General features: G+C 40.3%; 1 protein-coding gene across 1 annotated transcript in view; it reads left to right on the plus strand.

Annotated features, from left to right (window-relative positions):
• Positions 1-5,028, plus strand: part of CELSR2 (cadherin EGF LAG seven-pass G-type receptor 2) — a gene marked incomplete at both ends in the record, with an annotated part of 96,402 nt that extends 91,374 nt beyond the window's left edge. The window contains 4 exons of the mRNA XM_083357791.1: positions 1,846-2,019; positions 2,710-2,919; positions 3,994-4,237; positions 5,007-5,028. Coding sequence (XP_083213917.1) covers positions 1,846-2,019; positions 2,710-2,919; positions 3,994-4,237; positions 5,007-5,028 — 650 coding nt within the window. The remainder of the gene's footprint in view (positions 1-1,845; positions 2,020-2,709; positions 2,920-3,993; positions 4,238-5,006) is intronic.
• Positions 5,029-22,634: the final 17,606 nt, after the last annotated feature.

The following is a 22,634-nucleotide window of genomic DNA, read 5'->3' on the forward strand; positions in this document are numbered from 1 at the left end:
TCCCACTCCTTATGAAATTTTTATTTTCACCCTTCATAGTTAAAGAATCTGTATTTATCTACACAACAGTCTTGTGGAATAAATAAGGCAAGGCAGATAGCCCATTGCCCTTCAGTGAATTTAGTCAGTTAAAATAGAAAGGGGGCTTGGGGTGGGTACTACAGGTTAGAAAGGAGACAATTTGTTGTGTGAGAAGATGTATAATTCTGATTTATTTGTTAGTCTCTCAAATTGTTGGGAAACTAAAAAATTACCCTGGACTTTAGAAACTGATAAAACAAAAGCTGCCACAGCCATAAGATCACCCTTGTGTAACCAGTTTGGTCTAGAGGTTAAGGCACCAGGCTAGAAAGCAAGAGATTGTGGGTTCTAGTCCTGCTTTATCCATGAACACCAGCTGGTGACCTTGGACCAGTGTTTCTCTCTCAGTCCAACTCACCTTACAGAGCTATTGTTGAGGGGAAAATAGGAAGAGGAAAGGTGAATGTTCACCACCTTGAGTTATTTGTAAAAAGTAATAAAAGGCAGAGCACAAATAAATAAAGGGGTAAGAAGTAAAGCTACCTTCAAATTGAGCTTGATTCCTGGTGCATTGCTTAGATGCAGGGAAATTTTCGTGTAGCTAATACTTAAAAACAGGGAATTAAAAGTGATAACATGCTGTCTCTTCCACCGAAGAGTGACACAGAACAGAAGGATTTTCCCTACAGAATTAAAGTGCTGTTCACCCATTATGGTGTTGTCAAAACATGGAATTTGGTGTCTGCATTACTGATCCTTATCCTCTACTGCCTATGCAACTAGTCACTTCTTGCCAAGGTCATGGGGGACAAAGCCAACAAATTTTGTACAACTTGAGATTGCCTTTCCACTGTGGAAGAGTAAGGAAGGAAACACTGCATTTACACTGGTATAGCTAAAAACAACATAAGTCCGTTTCACTCGTGGGTTGGAAACATAGTGATGGTAACATCATGTAGACATGGCAATCTTCACCCTTTCCTCCCCAGGCATGCATTTGTTATGATTAGGTACAAGTGGGGAAAGACTCAAAGGTCAGGAGCCAGTTGTTGTTGTTTTTAATAGTGATGATGTGTGTTGTATTCCTAGTTGAATTGAAATGGTTCTAATACAGTAGTAGACTTGGGAATAAACTTCAGGTAGCATTCACATTCAAACATACATTTCATCACTGTGAGCCAAGGGACAATATCTTAACATGTATTTTGCAAAAGTTGAAAAAGAAACAATGCCTCTAAGAAAACCCCCCGGCATTGTTAGATTTGATGCCACTTGAACATTTTATTATCTTCACTCTCATTTACTCCAAATTGACCTATTCTGATGGTTTTCTGGGTTTAGATTTGAACCTGGCTTTTTCCCGTTCTAAGTGGACACTGTAGCCACTACACAGATAGAACGTTATAAACTGAGCTTGCACAAAAATAAATATACAAGAGAACAATTTAATCACATGCTGTAATCACCTGATTTATGTAGATCAGGGGTGTCAAACTCGTAATGTCACATGACGTGTCGTAATGTATCATGGCTTTTTTTCCATTGCCGGCAATGGGGTAGGCACGGTTTTGGCATAACACATCCGGCCCATGGGCCGGCAGTTTGACACCCCTGGTGTAGATGGTTCTTAAATCACCAATTGAGACCATTTAAGTACTTGGTATGAGAATCAGGTGGTATGTCCTAAGCAGACACCTCTTCTGTCCTCTTAGGGGATATGTTTTGTTATGATTTGAGACCGTAGAACAGTTGAGTGAAGAATGGGTGTGCTATTAATACAGTCTGATTACTATTTGTCTTTCTCCCTGCACTTTTTGGGCACAGAACGTGATACCGATTCAGACAGCGACCTCTCCCTGGAGGATGACCAGAGTGGTTCCTTTGCTTCCACCCATTCCTCAGACAGTGAAGAGGATGAAGAATTTCCCAAGGAACCCTGCTGGGAGAACTTACTGTATCCTAACAATGAGAAACTGCCAGCACTCAGCGCTCCAAAGGGTAATGCTAGAGATGGTTTTGGGCTACTCCAGGAATATCTCACTAAAGGAGGAAGGGATGGAGCTAACACTAGATCAGACTTTACCCAGGTTACAAAGATGTTTCTACTCATCTTCATCATTCTAGAATTTCTGTGACTGTGTGGTTGAGACCATTACTTTCAGGGAATTTTAAAGCTTAAGTAAGGTGTGTAATCAAGTTCAGCTGCTGTAAGTTGCAGATGCTTTAAAACTCTGCAAAGTTGTCAATTGAGATAAAACAGATATCATCTCAGTTATGACCAGAGCAAGTTTATTTCTTCATGTAAACTACTTTATTGTTAGTTCTTCCCTGTCGATTTAAAACTGTGATGTACCTTAATCCTCAGAACAGTGGCATTGATGTCTCTTCTCCTTGTATGTTTTCAAGCTGTAAAGAGCTGCTAACAAGAGGTGATATAAGGATGTAATTATGTGACAAAGGGAGAGAAGAAACCCTGCAGAACTCACTCACTAAGATGGTGCTCCAGAATAGTAAAGATAGGACAAAACTCCTCCTTCAGTATAATTTTCCTCTGGGTCCGGTCGTGTATTTTTATATCGGTTGCATCTCCCTGGGCAGTAGCTTTTGTGAAGTTCTTTAATGCAGCTGTTGAAAAGTCAGGAGAGCAGATAGAGGGACATTGAAATCCACAATCTTCTGCTTTCTCAGTAGATAACATCTCTGGACCTGGAAACCCTTATTGGCCGGGTGACTTTGTAACTACTGCCAGCGAGAGCGAGGGCCACCCTGGCTCAGAGTCGCTGCGAGTCGAACCAATGGGTAAGAATGACCGGCTGGGACTGTCAGAGGAGTTGGCCAGAGAGAATGGAGAGGGCATCTTGGGCTCACTGCCTCACCCCACTGCTCAGCCCCAGAAAGGTAAAAAGTTAGATTCTGGGAACCGTAATAGCGACTGGTCTATTTTACCACAGGGGTAGGCAACCTCGGCTCTTTTATGACTCATGGACTTCAACTTCCAGAATTCCTGAGCCAGCTTGGCTGGCTCAGGAATTCTGGGAGTTGAAGTCCATGAGTCATAAAAGAGCCGAGGTTGCCTACCCCTTCCCTAGCAGTTTCCTCTTGGGGTCACATCAAACACCAAGTTGCATTTTGCAATTGCTCTTAATATTCAGGAGTGAATTCAGCATCTGAAGCCTTTCGGACCAGATAAATATGGAATACGTCTATGTGGAAATTAAGAGAAATAATTTTTTGCCTTTCTGTATGACCGGAAGAAAACAGAAAAATGTAAAGAATGTTTTGCAAATAAGTATTTTTCCCAGGTGTGAAGAATTTTGCTTTATAGGACATAACCTTTTAATAACCCCGTTAATCAACAAATCTAATTATGTGTCATTCTTTGTTAGAAATAAGATTGGGCCTAGAGAAAGCACTGGGAACATACAGTATTAAAAGATGCAATGTTAGTTAGGCTTAATTTTTTTCCTGTTAATAAAACTAGCTCTGTTTGGGCAGAAGTAAGGTTGTTTGCAGCCTTTGGTGAGAAAGCGCCACAATACTAATTTATAAGAATTTATATACATTATACAGATAATCTGGCAAGGGCAATTTTTGTAAAGTTAAAGACTGCGCTGGGATGAAGATTCTCCAAGTTATCAGCTTACAATTGAGACAAAAAAAATTGATCTCTTTTAAGATGGGCCTAAGACCATGGGATGTGACAGTATGATGAAGGAAATATATAAAACCAGATAGTCTTTAGTCATTAATTTCAAGACTGTTTTAATTTACCAAGTGGATTGGATCTTGCGTGCCTTTAAGGTTTATAGATGAAAATGACACCCAGCTCTGCCTTTTGTTTTTTACAAGTAGAACATCACCAAGCCCGCTCCTCTGTCCATAAAGACAAGTAGTCAGATCCTTTGGCCTTGGTTCCCTGACTGTAGCAAGGAATTTATTTATTTTTTTGAACTCTGGATCTTTTGCCCTCAGGCATTTTAAAGAAAAAATACCTGCCACCCATCAGTGAAAAGAGCAGCATCCAGCACATCCATAACAAGCTGTCCAGCTGCCGCTCAGGGATGGTATCCTTGCATGGTTCTTCAGGGAGTGATGGCAGCCGTGGAGGTGGGATGCCACGACCCCGACAGACACTACAGGAGCAGCTCAATGGCCTGACACCTATCACCATGAGCATAAAGACTGGCACAGTGGATGAGGACTCTTCTGGCTCCGAGTGAGTATGGCTGAGCCTTTTCCTTGCTCTCCTGTCCTTGGTGGTTTGCGGGTGACAACTTGCTGCCTGCGTGAAGCCTCTTGTCCACGCCGGAAATGGTGCTTTCGATCTTTCAGGCTGATATTTTGTTATATTTCATAGTTGTTGTTATTATTATTATTCCCAGGCTGTGCCTTTAAAAAAAATGTCTTACCTATTTACAGTTCCCTAGATTCTTCCTGATGTTTATGTTACAGAAATCCTTGACTATTCCACTGAGGGGAGGGTTCCTATTCTTGGAGAAAATATAACCCCTTAGCTGCATCTGGATGTAGCTGCCAGAATCTGAATGGCAGGATGCAGCCATTTTGTGGACTTTAGGTGGGAAAGGGAACTTTTTAAGGAAAGCCCAGGGTTACCTTATCCCAAGGGCCAGAGCAGCATGTCAGATTTAAAGTCCCTGAGAAATACTGAGCTGTTCCTGTGAGATGCTGGGGGGACTCAGCCAACCTATTCAGCACTGTGAGGGAGGGGGGGAACTGGGGGGTGCTATCCTGTTCCAACCTCCTCCTGAGCTCTCTTGCACTAACCCCCTTTCCTCCTCCTCTCCTCCCTTCTCTGTTTCTTGTTCTCTCACCTCTCGCTTCAATCGCCCAGATTTCTGTTTTTTAATTTCCTCCATTAACACATGAGCCCCAGGGGGGGTGCTTTGCTCAAACCTGCTCATGACCACACTCATGTGTTTGTGTTCCCCCTGTCCTGTCTCGCTTTGTGTTTGATCACTGAGCAGGAGCGATGAAACCTCAATCTGATGTCGCATGCACCAGACTCTCTCTCTCACACACGCTTGGCCAGTCTGGGAGCCAGGATTGCTCTCAAACCACAGCGAGGAATGTTGTCTCCGTCAGCTCGGCCTGGCCCAGGGAGCTGGACCCACTGTATGTCGTGCCAAATGAAAAGTGACCTGCCCCCCCAACCCCCTGGGGGGGGAACACCAGGTTCCAGGAGGCGGACCTTGTTGAACAGATGCACTTTGGATCATTCTAAAATGGACTGAAAGAACATAAACTTGACCACCTCCACGTCTTCAGGGATTTTCATGCTTTGTTGCCCAGTCTGGAAGTGCTGCGTGTCTGGAATATATATATTTTTTTCGTTATCAAAATTGGTCTGGGGGAGCCTCAGCAGCCACCATGTGGACATGTATTATTGTGCAGATGCTTTCATTGCATATTTGACAATGGGGTGGAGCTAGGGGCCAGTGTGCTTGAAGATGGCTGCAACTAGGAGCCACCAAGAACTGTAAGTTTTGACTTGAGTAACAATCCAGGATCAGCCCAGTTTTGGCGGACACCACACTGGGCTTCTCCTTGGACGGGAGGGAAATAGCACCTTTTAAACTGAAGCTGGAGGGTCTAGCAGACCTGGCTGTGCAGAGGACGCGTGTGAGACCTACTGTATGCCAGACATTCCTTAAGAACCTTTGTGTTGAATCTGGAGGGCACAACCGGCTTTCCTCTGCAATGTATGTGTGTCAAGGGGCCATGGTCATGCTTTTTTCTGACCCAGCAGCGTGCATCTAAACACACCTTCCAAGGTGCAAGTGAAGCATATTTAATCCAGGGTGCAGTTCAGTCTTGGGCTCTCCAGCACACACAGAAAATAGGAGTCTGACATCTTGGTTTTGCCATACTAAGCAATTATAGAATAGGAAAGAAATACATCATCCAGATAACTTTTCTAGAATGCTGTAAAAGTACATTGCTCTTCTGCAGGGAAGCACTAGTGCCAACTGCACTTTTCTGGCCTAAGGAAAGTTTTTTTTAAAAAAAATGTTGAAATAGTAGGCTTGTTCCAGACCCAGAGCCATCTCCCCAGGACGTACATCGCTATCATGCTGCCTACATTCATGGATTGTACAGTTTAGCGTCAGCTGGGGATCTTGTTCTTCTCTGGCAAGTTGCTTACTCCAGCCACGGTGCTTCTGACTGCAGTGGGATCAGGGACGCAGGACCAGCCTATCCTCTGGCATCAATGGAAACGTTCCTCCTTGGATCACAGTTACTTTCTTAACTGCTTTGTTTGACAGCCACTTCTCCAAGCTCAGCTCACCATTCCAGTAACTTGGCCCCATCAGAATGCTCCAAGAGGCAGCCCATAAGGTGTTGAGCACCACAGGTGTGGCCTGCTTGAGCCATCAGTCCACGCTGCAATTATTTTCGTAGAAAATGACAAAAAGTAAAAAGTCCCGCCTCCCGCTCCTCCCAGCCAGTCAGCACGTGTCCCTCTGTTGCTACTGTGGCTGGAGCAGGAACGCTGCCTTGATGTCTCCCAAAAGCACCTGGCTCTCATGCCAATAGGTTGCTGCCTTTCTGCCTCAGAAGCCTTCATTTTTTTCTACACTCAGCCAAGCCTGATGCCTGCTCATAATGGGGATTTTTCATGTTGGTCCTTTTGGAAAGTACTTTTTTTATAATGTTCACCGGGAAAGAGACTATTCTGCTAAGGGAGAGTGGGAAGAGGGGGGCAGCTTGGGGAGGGTGAAGGCACTGTTACTTTGATGTGTTTTTATTTTTGTTTTTCATTTGACCATTGCTGAAGGAGTTCTAATTTAAATAGTTGAAAAGCCCTTGGGGTCATGCTTTACAGCAATGTTAAATCTTGTTAGCTGGGTGCAGAATCTGATGCGCTTTACTGACTTAGCCAAGGTTTGCACAATAAGGGGTTAATTGGGACTTGGCTGTTGTCATGGCCTGGCTTGTCAAAGAAAGAAAATTAGGCTTTTCTTTTCAACACCTCCAGTAATATCGCTCATTACTCTTTAGCCTTTTGTGGCCTCTGTATTTGCCAATTCCAAAACCTTTCTTGGAATGTTTTGACACATAGAATGTGATTCTCTGAAATCTGTATAAGGTCAACTTGGCACTGCAGTGGCATCTACAACGCTAAGTGGGTCGCGGGTTTGCAACTTGCCACAGCCAATTCGCCACAGCCAACTCGCCATGGGTTAACTCTCCACGGCCAACTTGCCAAGGGACAGCTCACCGCCGGACAAGTTACACTAATATCAAAGAAATAGAATAGAATCAATAAAGAAAGGATGCCAAAGGAGGGACAAAAAAAATGTGAATGACAAAAATTAAAATAATTTTGTAATTATTTTAAATAAATTGAATTGTTCAATTGTCCTGCAGTGGGTTGTCCTTTGGTGAGTTGGCTATGGCAAGTTATCCCACAGCAAGTTGGCTGTAGTGAGTTGGCCATGGCAAATTGGCCGTAACGAGTTGGTTGTGGCTAGTTGTCCCATTCCAGTAGGTCAAAGGGGATAAATATCAGCTTCTTCAGCGTATGATCTACTACTGTGTTATTTCCACTGAGTGTTCCTTCTGAACCATTTGACTTTAGCTGGTTAAGTGAAAGGAGACACAACCCCCTCCTCCTCCACCCAAAAAAGCATGTTACAACAAGAGCCATTTGCTCAAGTTCCACCTGGTATTGCTGTTCAACACCATTCTGGTCAATTCGTGCTGCTCATACTGAAGCAAACTAGAGATACATATGGAAATAAGATTCATCTGGGCAGGAACCACTTTGGCATCCTAATATATGGCTTGTTGAAGTTATTGCAGCAGGAAGGAGTATTTAAAACCCACAGGACTTCCCTTGTTGCCCTGGAAGTGTTTTCCCTCATGCTTCATAGGTGAATGCAAAATGGTAAGTGATGCTTCCAAATGCAGGAAATGGGGCACACTTTTGGCTATCTCATATCTATAATAGCTTTCCTCAACCCATTGCTGTTCAGATGTGTCTGAGCTGCAAGTCCCATTCTCCAGAACCAGTATAATCCATTGGTCGTACAACTTGGGGGTTGTTGAATGTAGTCCAATACATCTGAAAGGTGTTGATTGGGGAAGGCCAACTTGAAATGCAAAGGTATTAGAGCAGGGGTGTCAAACTTGCAGCGTCACATGACGTGTCGTGACGTATCGCGACTTTTTTTCCATTGCCGGCAATGAGGTGAGCGTGGTTTCAGCATGACGCATCTGGCCCGCAGGCTGGCAGTTTGACACTCCTGCGTTGGAGTAAATAGATCGGAAGAAAAAGTCACTAGGACAGGAGGCCTTTCAGATGTAACTACGTTACAGGTATCCCCAACCCAAATGATAAAAGCTGGGGATTATTAGCTGTATTTGGAGGGCTACAGATGTCTTACTCCTGGACAAGGAGAGGCACACCAAAAAGGCTCCCTCTCAAATTGCCACCTGTTAAGGTAGAGGCTAATTTATTCCTGAATATATTTCTTTTGTTTTGGTATGCTGAAAGAAGGTTGGAAGGAAAGATCAATGGCATTTCTACGTTGTCTTCCATAAAGCCCCATTCCTTCATAAAAACATGAAATTATATTCTTCTCCAAGCAACATTGCATTATATTTTATGTCAGGGCTCCATTAAGGCAGCTATCAAACAAATGAAGCCTTGGGAATTTTTCCTTATTAAAAACCATCTTCACTTACTACATTTTGGCTTCTCTGAAACCATTCAAAGTATTAAGATTTCTACCAGACAAGAAGCACTGGTTACCTGCTCCATCATCCCAATTGCAAGTACCTCTAAATGATGAGTTTTTAGACTGTAAGTCAAATGCACAAACTAGCCTACAATAACTTCCTATGCAAAATATTTCTTATATGGCAAATCCATTAATTGAAACAAACTTGAAAGCAGTGGTAGTAAAGAATTCAAACTAAGCTCTCTACAGCAGCAGCGGCTTCCAGGGAAAAGAGTTGTTCCACCTATTCCTGTGCCAGGTGGGACGGAATCGGAGGGGGAGGTATGCCACTCCATTCATGACCAAGGAAGTGTTAAACCTTAACTGTATTAAAAACTGAGAAACTGTCTTGTATGGGGAGCTTGATGTGAAGAGTTCAGCTTCTGCTTCATCACTGCAGCTAATTAATTTTTAAGTGTCCCTCTGCTGTCTATAAAGAGCTAATTAGCTGTTTTAACTGTGGAAAGGATGTATTTGACATGTCTGCTTTTTAATTTATTATTTTTTTAAAGATGTATATGCATATATTTACAACTGAGCACACCTTTCATTTCCTAGGCAATAAATCGCCACCACCATTGTCCAGACCTAAGCATATGCCATTGTAGGTTCAAGGTTCTTGTCTTCTAGTATGAATTTCCATTGATGCAATCCATCTTTTCCCTCTTCACTAGCTAGTAAAGTCATTTCCAGCAGAACTCAGCTAAAGCCATGTACAGCTGTTTCCATAGTCTTGAGTAGCTGTGATGCATGCAGAAATTCAAGAAATAAATGCTTTCGTGTCACAGCCTCATCTACTGAATTGGAAATGGTAGTCTTTGAATTTCTGCTTGACAGGCAGCTGTTGAAGTTGGTGGAATATTGCCGGGGAAACAAACCTTACTTTTCCTTAAGAAGCCCAGTTTGATGAGAGGGGAAAGCACAGGAAGAGTTATGATTTAATTTTTTTGGAGGAACAAAATGGTTTTTTTTAAATTTTTGATGGGTTATAGGCTTTTCCTTTGGTTAAATATCTCAAGTATGTAGAGAGGGTTCTTAATGTAAATATAATAGGGTTCACCCCTTTTCCTAAATAATAAAACCATAGTTCCATGTAGGTCAGACATGTCAAACACAAGGCCCGGGGGCCGGATCCGGCCCACGAAGTGGTTTCATGTGGCCCGCAAAGCCATCCTGGAAACAGTGAGGGAACGGCCCCCACTGCCTTGGCCCTGGCCCAGAGAGCCTCCTTCTGCCAGAGACCCTCAGATCTGTCCCACTCCTGCCCAGGCCCCCATAGGCACCCTTGATGCGAACGATGTAGAGCTGGCCACGCCCACCCAGTAGGCCATATGCACTCTAGCCACGCCCACCCAGTAGGCCATGCCCACCCAGGCCATACCCACCCGGCCCCGAGGGCAACCGCAATGCTGATGCGGCCCTCAATGAAATTGAGTTTGACACCCCTGATGTAGGTGGTTTCATTTAAGTGCTTTGCCTATCTTTACTAGAAAATTGAGTAGGGAAAGGGAAGACCAAGAACCTGAAATCAATAGAAAGAGTTGAGGCTATTAGGTTTCCCTGTTTCTGGGCAGAGGCATTGTAAAAGAGAATCTAGATTTCTTCTCTTTCAAATATACGTATATCGAAAAATGACCCCCCATTCTTCTAATAATGATTTACCGATTTTGAGAAACCCTTAAACTTCACAGAAATAGGATGGTACACTGCAGGTTTTGAAATTCATTCAGTTTTTGTCTGAACAATGTAACACAGTCTTATCTATCTGGAGACATTACATTAATGATATCAAAATGGGACAAAAGTCAAGCTTCTGTTGCTGAAAAGGAATTACAGTATTGGTTCTCTTATCCCCGAGTAAGCACTGATCACAAAGCGGCAATAATTACTCAAGGAGTTGGTTTTGCTACAAATTGTTATATAGATGTGTGTTTTTATTAGAAAGGCACATTTTTTTCAGAAATTAGAAAATATCGATACAACATTCATGAATATATTGGCAGAATTGATACAGCATTTTGTCCTTCAATCTTGTGCAAGGCATAAGGATTAACTTTACTGTTGCAACTCCCTAAGCTGCAAAGAATTCATCTTCTATTCCTTAGTATCTGCTGAAGGAAGAATTTCCATATATCCAGGAATCAGTCTGCAGTCTTTGAATAGTCCTGTCACTATATGGTCTTGAAATGAAGAGTATTGCGATGCTTAACACATTATTACACCACTTCTGCAGAGAATGTTTAAATAGGCTCAACTTCATTCACTTAAAGCTTTATTGTCCACTAGGGAAGCACCAATTAATTTAGAATAGGAAGGAGCTGAAGATTTTTTGTTCAAGGCATTTTTCTCTGTTTTAGTTGTTGCAAATTTGATTAAGCAGATGGATAATGAAGGCAGGGAGGTAGATCTGTTCAAGACTGAGCTTCTAAGAATTCCACTGCAACAGCTTAGAAGTATTTTTTTGTATTTATATACTGTAGGTCTAAATAGTATGAAACTGGCTCAAAAGCAAAGGTATTTTCAGCACTGTGTGCTGCTTTTCCATCATCTAAGCCACAAATGCCCTAAGAATAATCAAGAGCAGTATAAAAATGCTATTTAATGAGTGTCATTTGTGTTTTGGGATAAAATTTTAGCAACTCCATAACAGAGTAAGTTTTTTTTTAACTTCTGTTTAGATTAATAGCACAGGAAATCTGTGGATTAAGAGCACTACCACTGACCGTTCTCAGTTTAATATAAAAAGGAGGTATGGAATAAGAATGAAAAGATAAAAGGTTTTGAAATGTGAGTTGTGTAGTCTTTCACACAATAAGAATCAAAAGGTTTCTTACTTTTGAATAAGTTTAACCAAAAGAAACAAATACTTCACGTATAACAACTGAAAATGTATGTTAGTGTTTACTTCTAAAGTAATATCAAAATGATCAACAGTGCATATATTATTCAGTATTACATGATGCTTCTTTACAGCTCAATGCTGTATAGTGGTTGGTGTACCTTATAAGAGACTAAATATTCCACTGAGTTCCAGTAAGGCTGTTTTTTATCTAATAAAGTTTTAAGCTACAAAATAAAGCTTTCAGCAATGGCTCAGCAAAGCTTCATAGGCTGCAGCTCAAAGAGACTTTGAGCCCTCAAAAATTTCATTTATAAATCTAAGGAATGTAATGATAGGTCAAGAACTGGCAGTGCTTCCTTACTCCAGATCCTCAAACCACAAACCCAGAGTGTGATGGCATTAGAGGAGAAGCACAATGCAAGCTTTGAAAGTTCTCTTGAAAGAAGTGATTCCAGGACCTTCTATGAGACCAAAGCAGCTTTATCTTCAAAAGGAAGGCATCATCCGAGATTATCAGTTCTTTTGGGCTTGTTCCCAAGATTAGAGTAATGGCTAGTAGTATTATCTTAAAGGACAGATGGAGCAGGTAGTTAGGACAGGTCTACAAACGCTTGAAATCAGTATGCACTTAATATTAATTTGTATTGTGCTTTTTACATACACTTCAAATTATTCCATTATTTAGAACAATCACTAATGTACTTTTTAAAATCCAAGGACTGGGATTTTGTTTTTATAAACAATGTGGATAGATTTTCAACTGCTAGTCATCAGATCCACAAGCATTCAGTACCCAGAACATTCGACAAAAGAGCACTGCAGACAATCTCTCATCGGCACATGGGTTGACTTTCTCCCCACAGACTTGTCTTAGAGAGCTAATGTTTTCCCATTGACACTGGTGTGGTAGGACACTTATGTGGCTTCAAAACCCAGGGATCCAGCCCCTCATTTTGAACTGCTAGAAGTTGTCGTCTTTGGCAGTCTCATCCTGCTGTTCTGAAAAGTGCCAGGTGAGACTGGCTTCTGACATGCAGCTGTAGAGGGAGGTGGAGAGAGGGAAAAGAGAAGTAATTGTATTTAATTCATTATTTATTTTATAATTCTAGCACAGAGGAAACTTATGCTCCCAAAAAAGTCAGACAACTCTTGACTGGAAACTGAGCAGAGAAAACTAAAGTAACCAGAACTCTAATCCTACGTTATTCTTATGGGGGAAATTCCATTGTTTGAAATAGGTTTAACCTCCCTAATAAGCAGGCATATACATAGAATGAAGGCTAGTGCTAAGCTTGTAAGCCGCCCTGAGTCTTCGGAGAAGGGCGGGATATAAATGGAATTAAAATTAAAAATTAAATTAAATATTCAGCAAAAATCTGGCAGCTCACTTCGATTCAATATGGCAACCTAAGTGCCACCATTTGTGTCCATTGCTGAGAATCCTGGGAGCTGAAGTCCACATATCAGACAACATGCAGATTAGGGAAGGAAAACACTATACAGAAATGTAACTGTAGAAGTGTGCAACAAGAATGGGTCACCAGAGGATTTCTCTTATACAGACAGTGCTCTACTTATGAACAGGTTACGTTCAAGATTCATGGTCAAGTCCATTTTGTCCACAAGTCAAAAAAGGACATGTATGTGACATGCTGTAAAGTATCTTCTCCAAAATTCAAGGACCTTCTAGGCTGGAATTGCAGACAGGCTATTTTATGTGTGTGCTTAACACACATGACTGTCTTGGTATCCAGAGTATAGAACTTCTATATCTTCCTTGTACATAGGCCATGCTAATTTTCTCTTTATTGTTCCAATTTTAGTGCATGTGCTGCTAAAGGAAACACAAAGTAAATAACCTATAAACCAGTTTATGTAGTCCAATATCTGGCATGGATACAAATGTATTTTATGATACTTCAGGATGATAAAGAATTGTGGTTTCAGAAGCTGGCTGGGAAGGTTACAAATGGTGATTACATAATTCCAGGATATTGCAATTATTATAAATACTTGCCAAGCATCCATATTGTGATCACATGACCATGAGGATGCTGTAATGATCATAAATGTGAAAACCAGTGGTAAGCCACTGTTTTCAGTGTCATTAAATGAATGGTTGTAAATTGAGGACTACCTTACTAGGCATATCTAAACAAGACCCAGATGGCTTATTTCATGTTATGTGTAGGTTAAGTTAGATGAAGAACTTGTTTCTCACCTAAGACAATCTGATGTCACATGTCTACCATTTTAATAGATGAAATGGCGTTGAGGACAATCTTATCCCAGTGTATAGTTTTTCCAACAATATATTTCAACAGAATTGCAAAGCTCTTTAGCATCTCTGTGCATTCACTCACCTTTCTTCCCAACCACAGCAGTTGGTTTAATGGATCTTTGCCCACCAGATGTTTCTGTACTCAGTGGTTTAAATTGGCTGGATTTCCCAGGAACGGCATACCTGCCTAAAACAGCAGCAGCATGATTGGTTGGTTTTGGCACTGGAAGTTGGCTTGCCAGTGCAGATGTGGCAGTGTGTCTTGTTTGAATCTGACAAGAACCACCACGAGGCTTGGAGATGGCTTGTGTTTTGGGGCCATTGCCTCTCATAGTTTTCACCTGACCTGTGATGAAAGGAAAAAAATATGATTTAATGGCAAATCAGCAAAATGTTTCTAGACATGGTGACTGGATCCTATCTAATTCTTCAAATGTAAAAGGATGTGTAGGTTATAGGTAGATACATTGTTTATATGGATTTTCAAGAGTACTTTGTCTACGTCCATGTGCTATGGATATTCAGCAGTCACACAGTAAGGAATAGAGCAAGAAACAAAGGCAATTCACAGTGAAAGGGGAAAATAAGTGAGATCTGATGATTTCAATGAAGACTAATACCAGTTCACTTGTCAGCTAGAGAATCAGACATTAATGATGGGTCATTAAGTTTTCAATCTAGTAAGACCCAGAATGAAAAGCTAAAAAAACCCTCTTAACTAGTTTATTCTTGTTGCCACGTAGGAGACTGTGGGTTCTAGTCCACTTTAGGCATAAAGTCAGCTGAGTGACTTTGGGCCAGTCACTCAGTCCTAGGAAGTAGGCAATGGCAAACCACTTGTGAAATCTTACCAAGGTTTTCGTGAAACATGATCAGGGGATAAGGCAAAATACAAGTAGCCTATTCTAACTTACTTGCATTCGTCTTCTGGAGAGGTACCGTGTTTTCTGGAGCAACTGGAATTTTTTTCACAGGGCTGGTCTGCAAGAGATGCAACTGAGGAGTTGGCTTTTTTTTCACGTGTGCAGCAAGCACTGTCTCTTTCTTAGAGGAAACCTGCAAATATATCCACAGCAAGATTCCAGAGGAAATTACATTTTACAGGATTATGCTACGCTATCATAAAGATGACTGGTGCTCCATAAAGATTCAGAAGCTTCCCTGTTGTGCATGGAAAACAAACAATATGGTTCTATAGGCACACATGCACACCCACCCTTCCGTGGATGAATATATCTCTGAGGAGATTGTACAAGTTACGTGCACGTTTTTTGAGATGTTTATAGCCTTCACTTGCACTGATACGAACAAAGATGAGCTAGGCAACCTTTCAGCCTGGAGAACCATGCCAGAGTGGTTCTCTATACATGCAGCTTTTATGAAGTGATGTACATTCCTAACTATCTGCCCAGTTCCCTCCCCCACCCCCAGCTCTTCTGTTGGAAATACTGTACCTGTGGACCTTGATCAGAAACATTTATAGCAGAAGCTTCTGTCTTCCTCAGCATTTTCCTTATCCTGGTTTGAGGGAGAGGTTTCAAATGCAGCAATGGCTCCTGGTCTTTTGTGGTAGTGGGGAGGACAAGCGCTTTATCTGTCCTGCTGTTCCTGATAGTTGCCTGAAGCTGAAGGGCAGAAATAAAACAGCTGCAGCTTTTGAACAGAACTACTATTCTGTAGAAAGTTGGCTAAACATTTTTAAAAAGATTTTCTATGAAAAAAGAAAAATCCAAAATATGGTGATGCATATCCCATTCGAAGAAGTATGGTCCTCAAAGCAGAGTAGCAGCTTTTAAAAAGCAAAAAAGTCAGTAAACATATGACTAAGCTAAAAGCAAATGGGCAGATTCCACAGAACCAAAAAGTACATGAGTTTAAGTGAACAAAGATTTAAGTGGTTGTCTAAACATGTTTATCAGAGCATATTTTTCCAAATGGACTACAAGAACTTTCTTCTACAAGAAAGTTGTAACTTATAAAGTGGATATAAAAAGACAGGGAAACATCTGGCCAAGAGCTGCATTTCCCATTTAGAAGAGGGAAGCTGAGAGGTACATGAGTGAAGCAATGATACGCTGTGGGCAAGGCCATATACTAGTAGAGACAGGTTTTGGATTCCTATCAACTCTCCAAGGTGGTACGCTGATACGTTTTTTTGGTTTAACATATAGCACACCTATTTTAGGACATACATTGAACTTTGTTTATATTCTGCCTTGAGATGGTGAAAAACGTAGCAAGCTATTTGATAAAAGGGACTACAGGAGTCACAAAATTAAATACTTGGGGAATGCAGCTTAGCTACTCCTTCCATTAGCAATCTTCAATAGCTACAACTTTCATACAAATCTAAAGTTGAGTGGCATAGATTCTGGGCAGAATCCTAAGGTTTTGAAAGAGTACAGCAGGCATCTCTGTCCCTCTCTCCTTTTACTATACATTTAGTGCAAGGTGAAGCAAGTATCTTTCTTAAAAGTGTATATAACTCTTCCCTCAAAAATCTAATGACTTTGACTGTAATGTAAAGTTCTGCATTTCCAGAATCCCACAATCATGACTGTATATACTACACTAGATTTTATACACAGAGATACATTCTTGTTTAAGAGTAGTAACTACTACTGTCTATGCATTTTGATCTGCTCCAAAAGATGCTTCTAAAATAGTTGGGCTTCCTTGTGATTTCTGAAAAAATAAGGCAACTATGGGAATCTAAACTCAAAGCAGAGAATATAATGGATAATTTGGTAAGGCCACACTTGGAATATTGCATCCAGTTTTGCTCACCATGATATTAAAATATGTAGAGACTCTGGAAAGAGTGCAGAGAAGAGCAACAAAGATGATTAGGGGACTGGAAGCTAAAAATATGAAGAACGGTTACAGGAATTGGGTACATCTAGTTTAATGAAGAGAAGGACTACAGATGACATAATAGCAGTGTTCCAATATCTAAGGGGCTGCCACAAAAGAAGAGGGGGGGGGGGTTCAACCTATTTTCCAAAGCACCTGAAAGGAAAAAAAGAAGCTTGTTCTGGATGTTTCATCCATGTTCTTATATGGAAACTAGTCAAGGAGAGAAACATCCTAAAAACAAGGAGAAATTTCCTGACACAACAATTAATCAGTGGAATGGCTTGCCTTTAGAAATTTGGGCTGTTCCATCACTGGAGGTTTTTAAGAAGAAATTGGACAACCTTGGTGGAGCCTTGGTGGAGCAGTGGGCTAATGCCTCCTTAAGTAACACCAGCTGCCTGCAATTAGTGCAGGTTCGAGTCCCACCAGGCTCAAGGTTGACTCAGCCTTCCATCCTTCCGAGGTAGGTAAAATGAGGACACAGATTGTTGGGGGCAATTAAGCTGACTTTGTAATAATGCCGCTTGGGGTGTGTGTGAAAGTCCTAATAAGCAGGCATATACATAGAATGAAGGCTACTGCTAAGCTTGTAAGCCGCCCTGAGTCTTCGGAGAAGGGCGGGATATAAATGGAATTAAAATAAATAAATAAATAAACAACCCATTTGTCTGAAATGATACCGTGTGTCCTGCTTGAGCAAGGGGGTGGACTAGAAGACCTCCAGGATCCATTCCAACTCTGTTATTCAAATAAGAGGGTGCTGGGTAGAGAAAGAAGATATCAGGTTGGGAATTTTCTTTCCTAATATTTTTTTATTTTTATTTTAATTCCATTTATATCCCGCCCTTCTCCGAAGACTCAGGGCGGCTTACAAGCTTAGCAGTAAATTCAATATTGAATTTTCAGATTTAATTTTGCAAAGTGGAAATGATTAAAGCTAAATTATCTTTTACAGAGCTAGGCAATAGATTACCATAAAAGGTACTTGGTAAAGGAATGCTACATATTGTAGCAATCCATGTAATGAACTATGGCATCATCTTTATTATATGGTAATAGGAAGATAATGCTAATAAGTACCATGCAGAGCTACTTAAAAGGATCTTTGTGCAACTACTGCAATGTGGGGGAAAAAGATGCCGCAACTGTACTATCTCAGTTTAAAATACTAAAAAGAAACAAACTCCATAGTTCTTTGTGTCTAGCAATCCAGAGATTTGGGGGTGGGGATGGGGGATTACACAGTGTTTTCATTAAAAAGAAGTCGTCATGTGTGCAATGTCTACAAACATTTTCAGTTAGCGAACCTGACATTGCAGTCTTCTAAGAAGTCTAGGACAGGCATGTCAAACCCGTGATGTCACGTGACATTGCGCAACCTATCGTGACTTTTTCCCCATTGCCGGCAATGGGGAGGGCGCGGTTTTGTTGTGATGCATCCGGCCTACGGGCCGGCAGTTTGACATGCCTGGTCTAGGAGGTCAGTTGCTGAGGTTTTGAGAGCTGAAACTCGTAACAGAGTTGAAAGGCTGTTGGGAAAGGCTGACTAAGTATAATAAGCACAAGGAAGAAATCAGAATCAAAAGCAATGGTTCCCTAAGCATAATGTTTGCAATCTATATGCCTTATTTATGAGCTTCTGTTCTGCCACCATACCTTTTTATTGCCAAATGTCATTGTCACCAAGGCCTTGGGTTCAGAGAGCGCAGCTTGGAGAACATCAGTGCTGCACACATAAGATGTATTTTGGAGTCTTCTGGGACTAGGCAACTCCACCAGGTGGGAAGAAGGACTTCTACCTTTGGAAAGCAGAGCTTTGGGGGAACCTTGAGCCAAGCAGGAAACTGGTTCCACTGTTGGGAGCAGAGCTTTCAGAGGACTGTTTTTCACATTGAAAGTCTTTCTCCGGGAGTTCTGGGGACTCTCAGCCTCTGCACACAAGAATCTGATTGGGGGTAAAAGCTCATGTTCTAGAACCGTCTCAAGCTTTGTTTCAGAACTGACATTCTGCTTTTCCAGGAGCTGACATTTCTCAAGCTGCATAGCCACCAAGTTAGCTTCTTTCTTGACCTCCTCCTGCTTCATTGGAGTCAGGGGACTCCACTGGGGAATTGGCTCTCTGGCCCTTCCATCATTCTTCTCCAACAAGATGTTCAGATCAACTGCTTGTTCCACACTCTTGTCATTGGGTTCAAGGGGATAGGCTATAGACTCTCTGTCTTGTCTATAGCAAACAGTGCTGAGAAAGAAAAAAATGAAACACATTTACACATGCAAGGAAACAGCCATGTAACTCAAAATAAAGTTCCATATTTTTATTACTGTAGACTTGTTATGAGAGGCATGTAAAAAAAAAAGAATATAAGAAGGTCACCTAATAAAGTAGCTCCCATCTGGCCAGATTTCCAAGTATTTGGCTTTTGTACAAAACCAATAAAGCTTGTCAGTATTAGCATTTTCAACTGTTATTTTTTATTTAAAAATACATTGGAAATATATTAGGGATTAGATATATAATCTTTCAATTTAAGGAACGGACAACAAATGTGAATCATTTATTTATTTTCTTTTTTCTCCTAAATAATTTATTTGATCCACTAAGATCTTCATTTGCGCACACTTGAGCAAAATGTTTGCACTGGGCCTTTCACTTTCATTCTCCAAGGGATTTTAATAGTTTCAAAGATCCTGACAGTGAAGCCAGTAAGATCATGAACTTCATGAGGGCCTCCTTGCTGATAAGATCAGAAAGATGAGGAATAATGTATGAGTGATTCAATAGGAATGAAAGTAAGTGGAGCTTGACAGATGTTAAGAAAGCTACAGTATCTAGGGAACGAATTCCAAAAGGAATCCCAGAAGAAGATAATGGCAAGCCACTACTTTATTGTGGCCAAGGAAGCTCCATAGATATTTAGATAAATTTGGTTCTAGATTATGAGACCAACAATTTAGAAGGCATTTCTCTTGTAATTAAAAAAAACACACCTGAATTTCATTAATACCTCTGGAAAAGACAATATGACTTTATCGATTCTATAAGTAAGCCTGATCACTGATCAGTCGTACTGTCAAAGAAGAATTTTTCACTTTATAAGGATGTACTAAGTTGGTACGTGGAATATAAAGAACAATGATCCAAAGGAAATCTGACATTTTTAAAGTAGAAATGAAATATACTATCCTGCCTGTTTTAAGAATAGCTCAACTTAGTAAATGCACTAAGTGAATCAGAATTGGTCCCTCTAATCACAAGATATTATATATTGAGGTCATGAGACCATACAAAGGAATGTAGCATCACTGATACTTAAAAAAGGATATAGTTGAGTATGTGCTTACCTATAACTTGATAAATGACAAGATAATATATTTCAGAATTAGGAGGGCATATAGTGAACATCAGTGTCAACAAGGCTATGCACCAACTATACACACATTGATGGAAGCCATTGACAAATTCTATGACAAATTGCAAAAGGATTATTGGAATGCAAAATTTAGAGAAATGGAAGAAACTGGAATTACAGCAAGATTAGGACTAGGTAAATGAAATAATGCAGGAGATGTTAATAGTGTTTTATGAGGAAACATCTGTCTTCACTGCCAACATCTGCATCAAGCAATTTAAAGGCAGATCACATCTGAACATCACTGAATGGACAACATCCGACATTTCATAATAAAATACAGAAAATGTAGATATATACTCCAATTCACCATGACAGTTTGTAGAACCCACTAATTTAACTTAGAGAATATAGAGTCAGAATTTAAGAACATTGAGGACCAAATTTAGTATATTTAATTTAGTGAAAAAAGAACATTAAAAAATAAGTGAAAAATATGAGTAACGGAAAATATTAAGATGACAAATACAATGTCAACCACAATCACTGGATTCACAAGTAACATCAAAGAAATAAAGGAGATTGATAATTCTGTCTTCTTGGATTCAAGAACTGGCTAGCATGGGGGGTGTTTCACATGAGTTAATCCTAGCAATGAAAATGACAAATTTACACAAGATTGAGGATATTTTCTATAACAAAAGAGTTAAGACAATCCCCTCCACAAGTGGTAACATACAGATATAGATCAAGATAAAGAGTTTAGATAGAGTAGTGCCACTTACTCTTAAAAAACCTGTCAATTGGTCCTGGACACAGTAAAGACACCTTTAAAATTCTGATCAAGTAGAAACTCATACATTACATACACAAACTTTGAATCTGTAATGCAAGTGGATGAACTAGAAAAAAAATATTGTGGATGGCAAGGTTGATGGAAATAGAAGAATGGAAAGGTAGTGGAAAAATTGAATAAGCAGGATCAAGGAAATTATTGGAATATTCTTAGAAGGACTATCAGTTGATCCTGATCAAGATAGCAGGGAGAGAGTGGGCCTGAGTTCATGGCCCCTAAGGTAAATAATTCCACTTTTATTTTTTTAAAAAAATGTTAGTGGTTGTTGGAATACTTGCTTATCAATTTCAGACACTTGCTATTTATTTATGTGACAGCTTCTATGAATTGCCAGTAGTGATCTATCAGTCTTACCAATCCAAAGGAGAAAACAGTTCAAAATCCAGTGTCTCATCAGTAATAAATTTTATATCTGAAAAATAAGAAATCATAATCATTAGAAGTATTAACCTGGATATTTAATCTTTACCATCATCACAAATATTACCTAGGCATCTTAACAGTTCTAAGCAAGAAGAGAGAGAGCTATTATTTGCACTTTGTAGTGAAGAATATTCCCAAGAAAAAGCTACTTAAAGCCCTTATAAACTCCATGGAAACAAAAGATGCTAATTCTTGTGCACCAAATCACATGGAAAATTAGTGGCAAAACAGAGAATTAAAGTCATCTTATTCATTATTCTGCTACTAATAATCTTAATATGTTCTGAGAATTATACATGTCATAGTGGAACCTGACCTAGACAGTTATGAATAGTTAAAGGTAAAGGCAAAGGTTCCCCCGTACATGCATGCTAGTCGTTTCCAACTCTAGGGGCCGGTGCTCATCTCCGTTTCAAAGCCAAAGAGCCAGCCCTTGTCCAAGGACGTCTCCGTGGTCATGTGGCCGGCATGACTAGACGCCAAAGGCGCACGGAACGCTGTTACCTTCCCACCGTAGTGGTCCCTATTCTTCTACTTGCATTTTTACGTGCTTTCAAACTGCTAGGTTGGCAGAAGCTGGGACGAGTAACAGGCCCTCACTCTGTTATGCGGCACTCAGGATTCGACCCACCAAACTGCCGACCTTCTGATCGACAAGCTCAGAGTCCTAACCCACTGAGCCACCGCGTCCCTCTTTATGAATAGTTAGGCATAGTTAAACCAAATGAAATCTACCTGAATAAATAAACTTATAATTCTTCATAATTTCATACAGAAAGCTTCACACTGTTACACAGTGTTAAAAAGTTTCTACGCCATCCTTCAAGGGCATTTTTTTTTACCAAGAAGACAAGTTGTAATGTTTCTAATCCAAATGACCTTGGATATGGTGTAGAACAATTTCATGCATATATTTAAATCCATAAACACTTTCTGTACTCACCCTCTGATGATTCCATGCTTTCTAGCAATCATCTCAGGATACTATTAAATAACTGAAGGGGGAAGATAACAGTTAAATACATCTTGAATGTTAAGGGAGATGTGTTCTGCTATTTTTACATGTTAGAAAAATAACTGAATTAGATGGGAACATAGAAAGCTGCTGTCTTCAGATTATTGGCATTCAGGTTCCAGATTTTCAGACAAACAGTTTTTATTGAAACAGTTTAATCCTGGTTTGATCATACAAAACCATCTTGTTTACTAATCTAATAGCAACTTTACACTCATCTACTATTTTTATTTTAAAAATTACAGT

The sequence above is a fragment of the Vipera ursinii genome (genome assembly GCF_947247035.1).
Source record: "Vipera ursinii genome assembly, chromosome: 3".
In the NCBI taxonomy this organism is placed as follows: Eukaryota; Metazoa; Chordata; class Lepidosauria; order Squamata; family Viperidae; genus Vipera; species Vipera ursinii.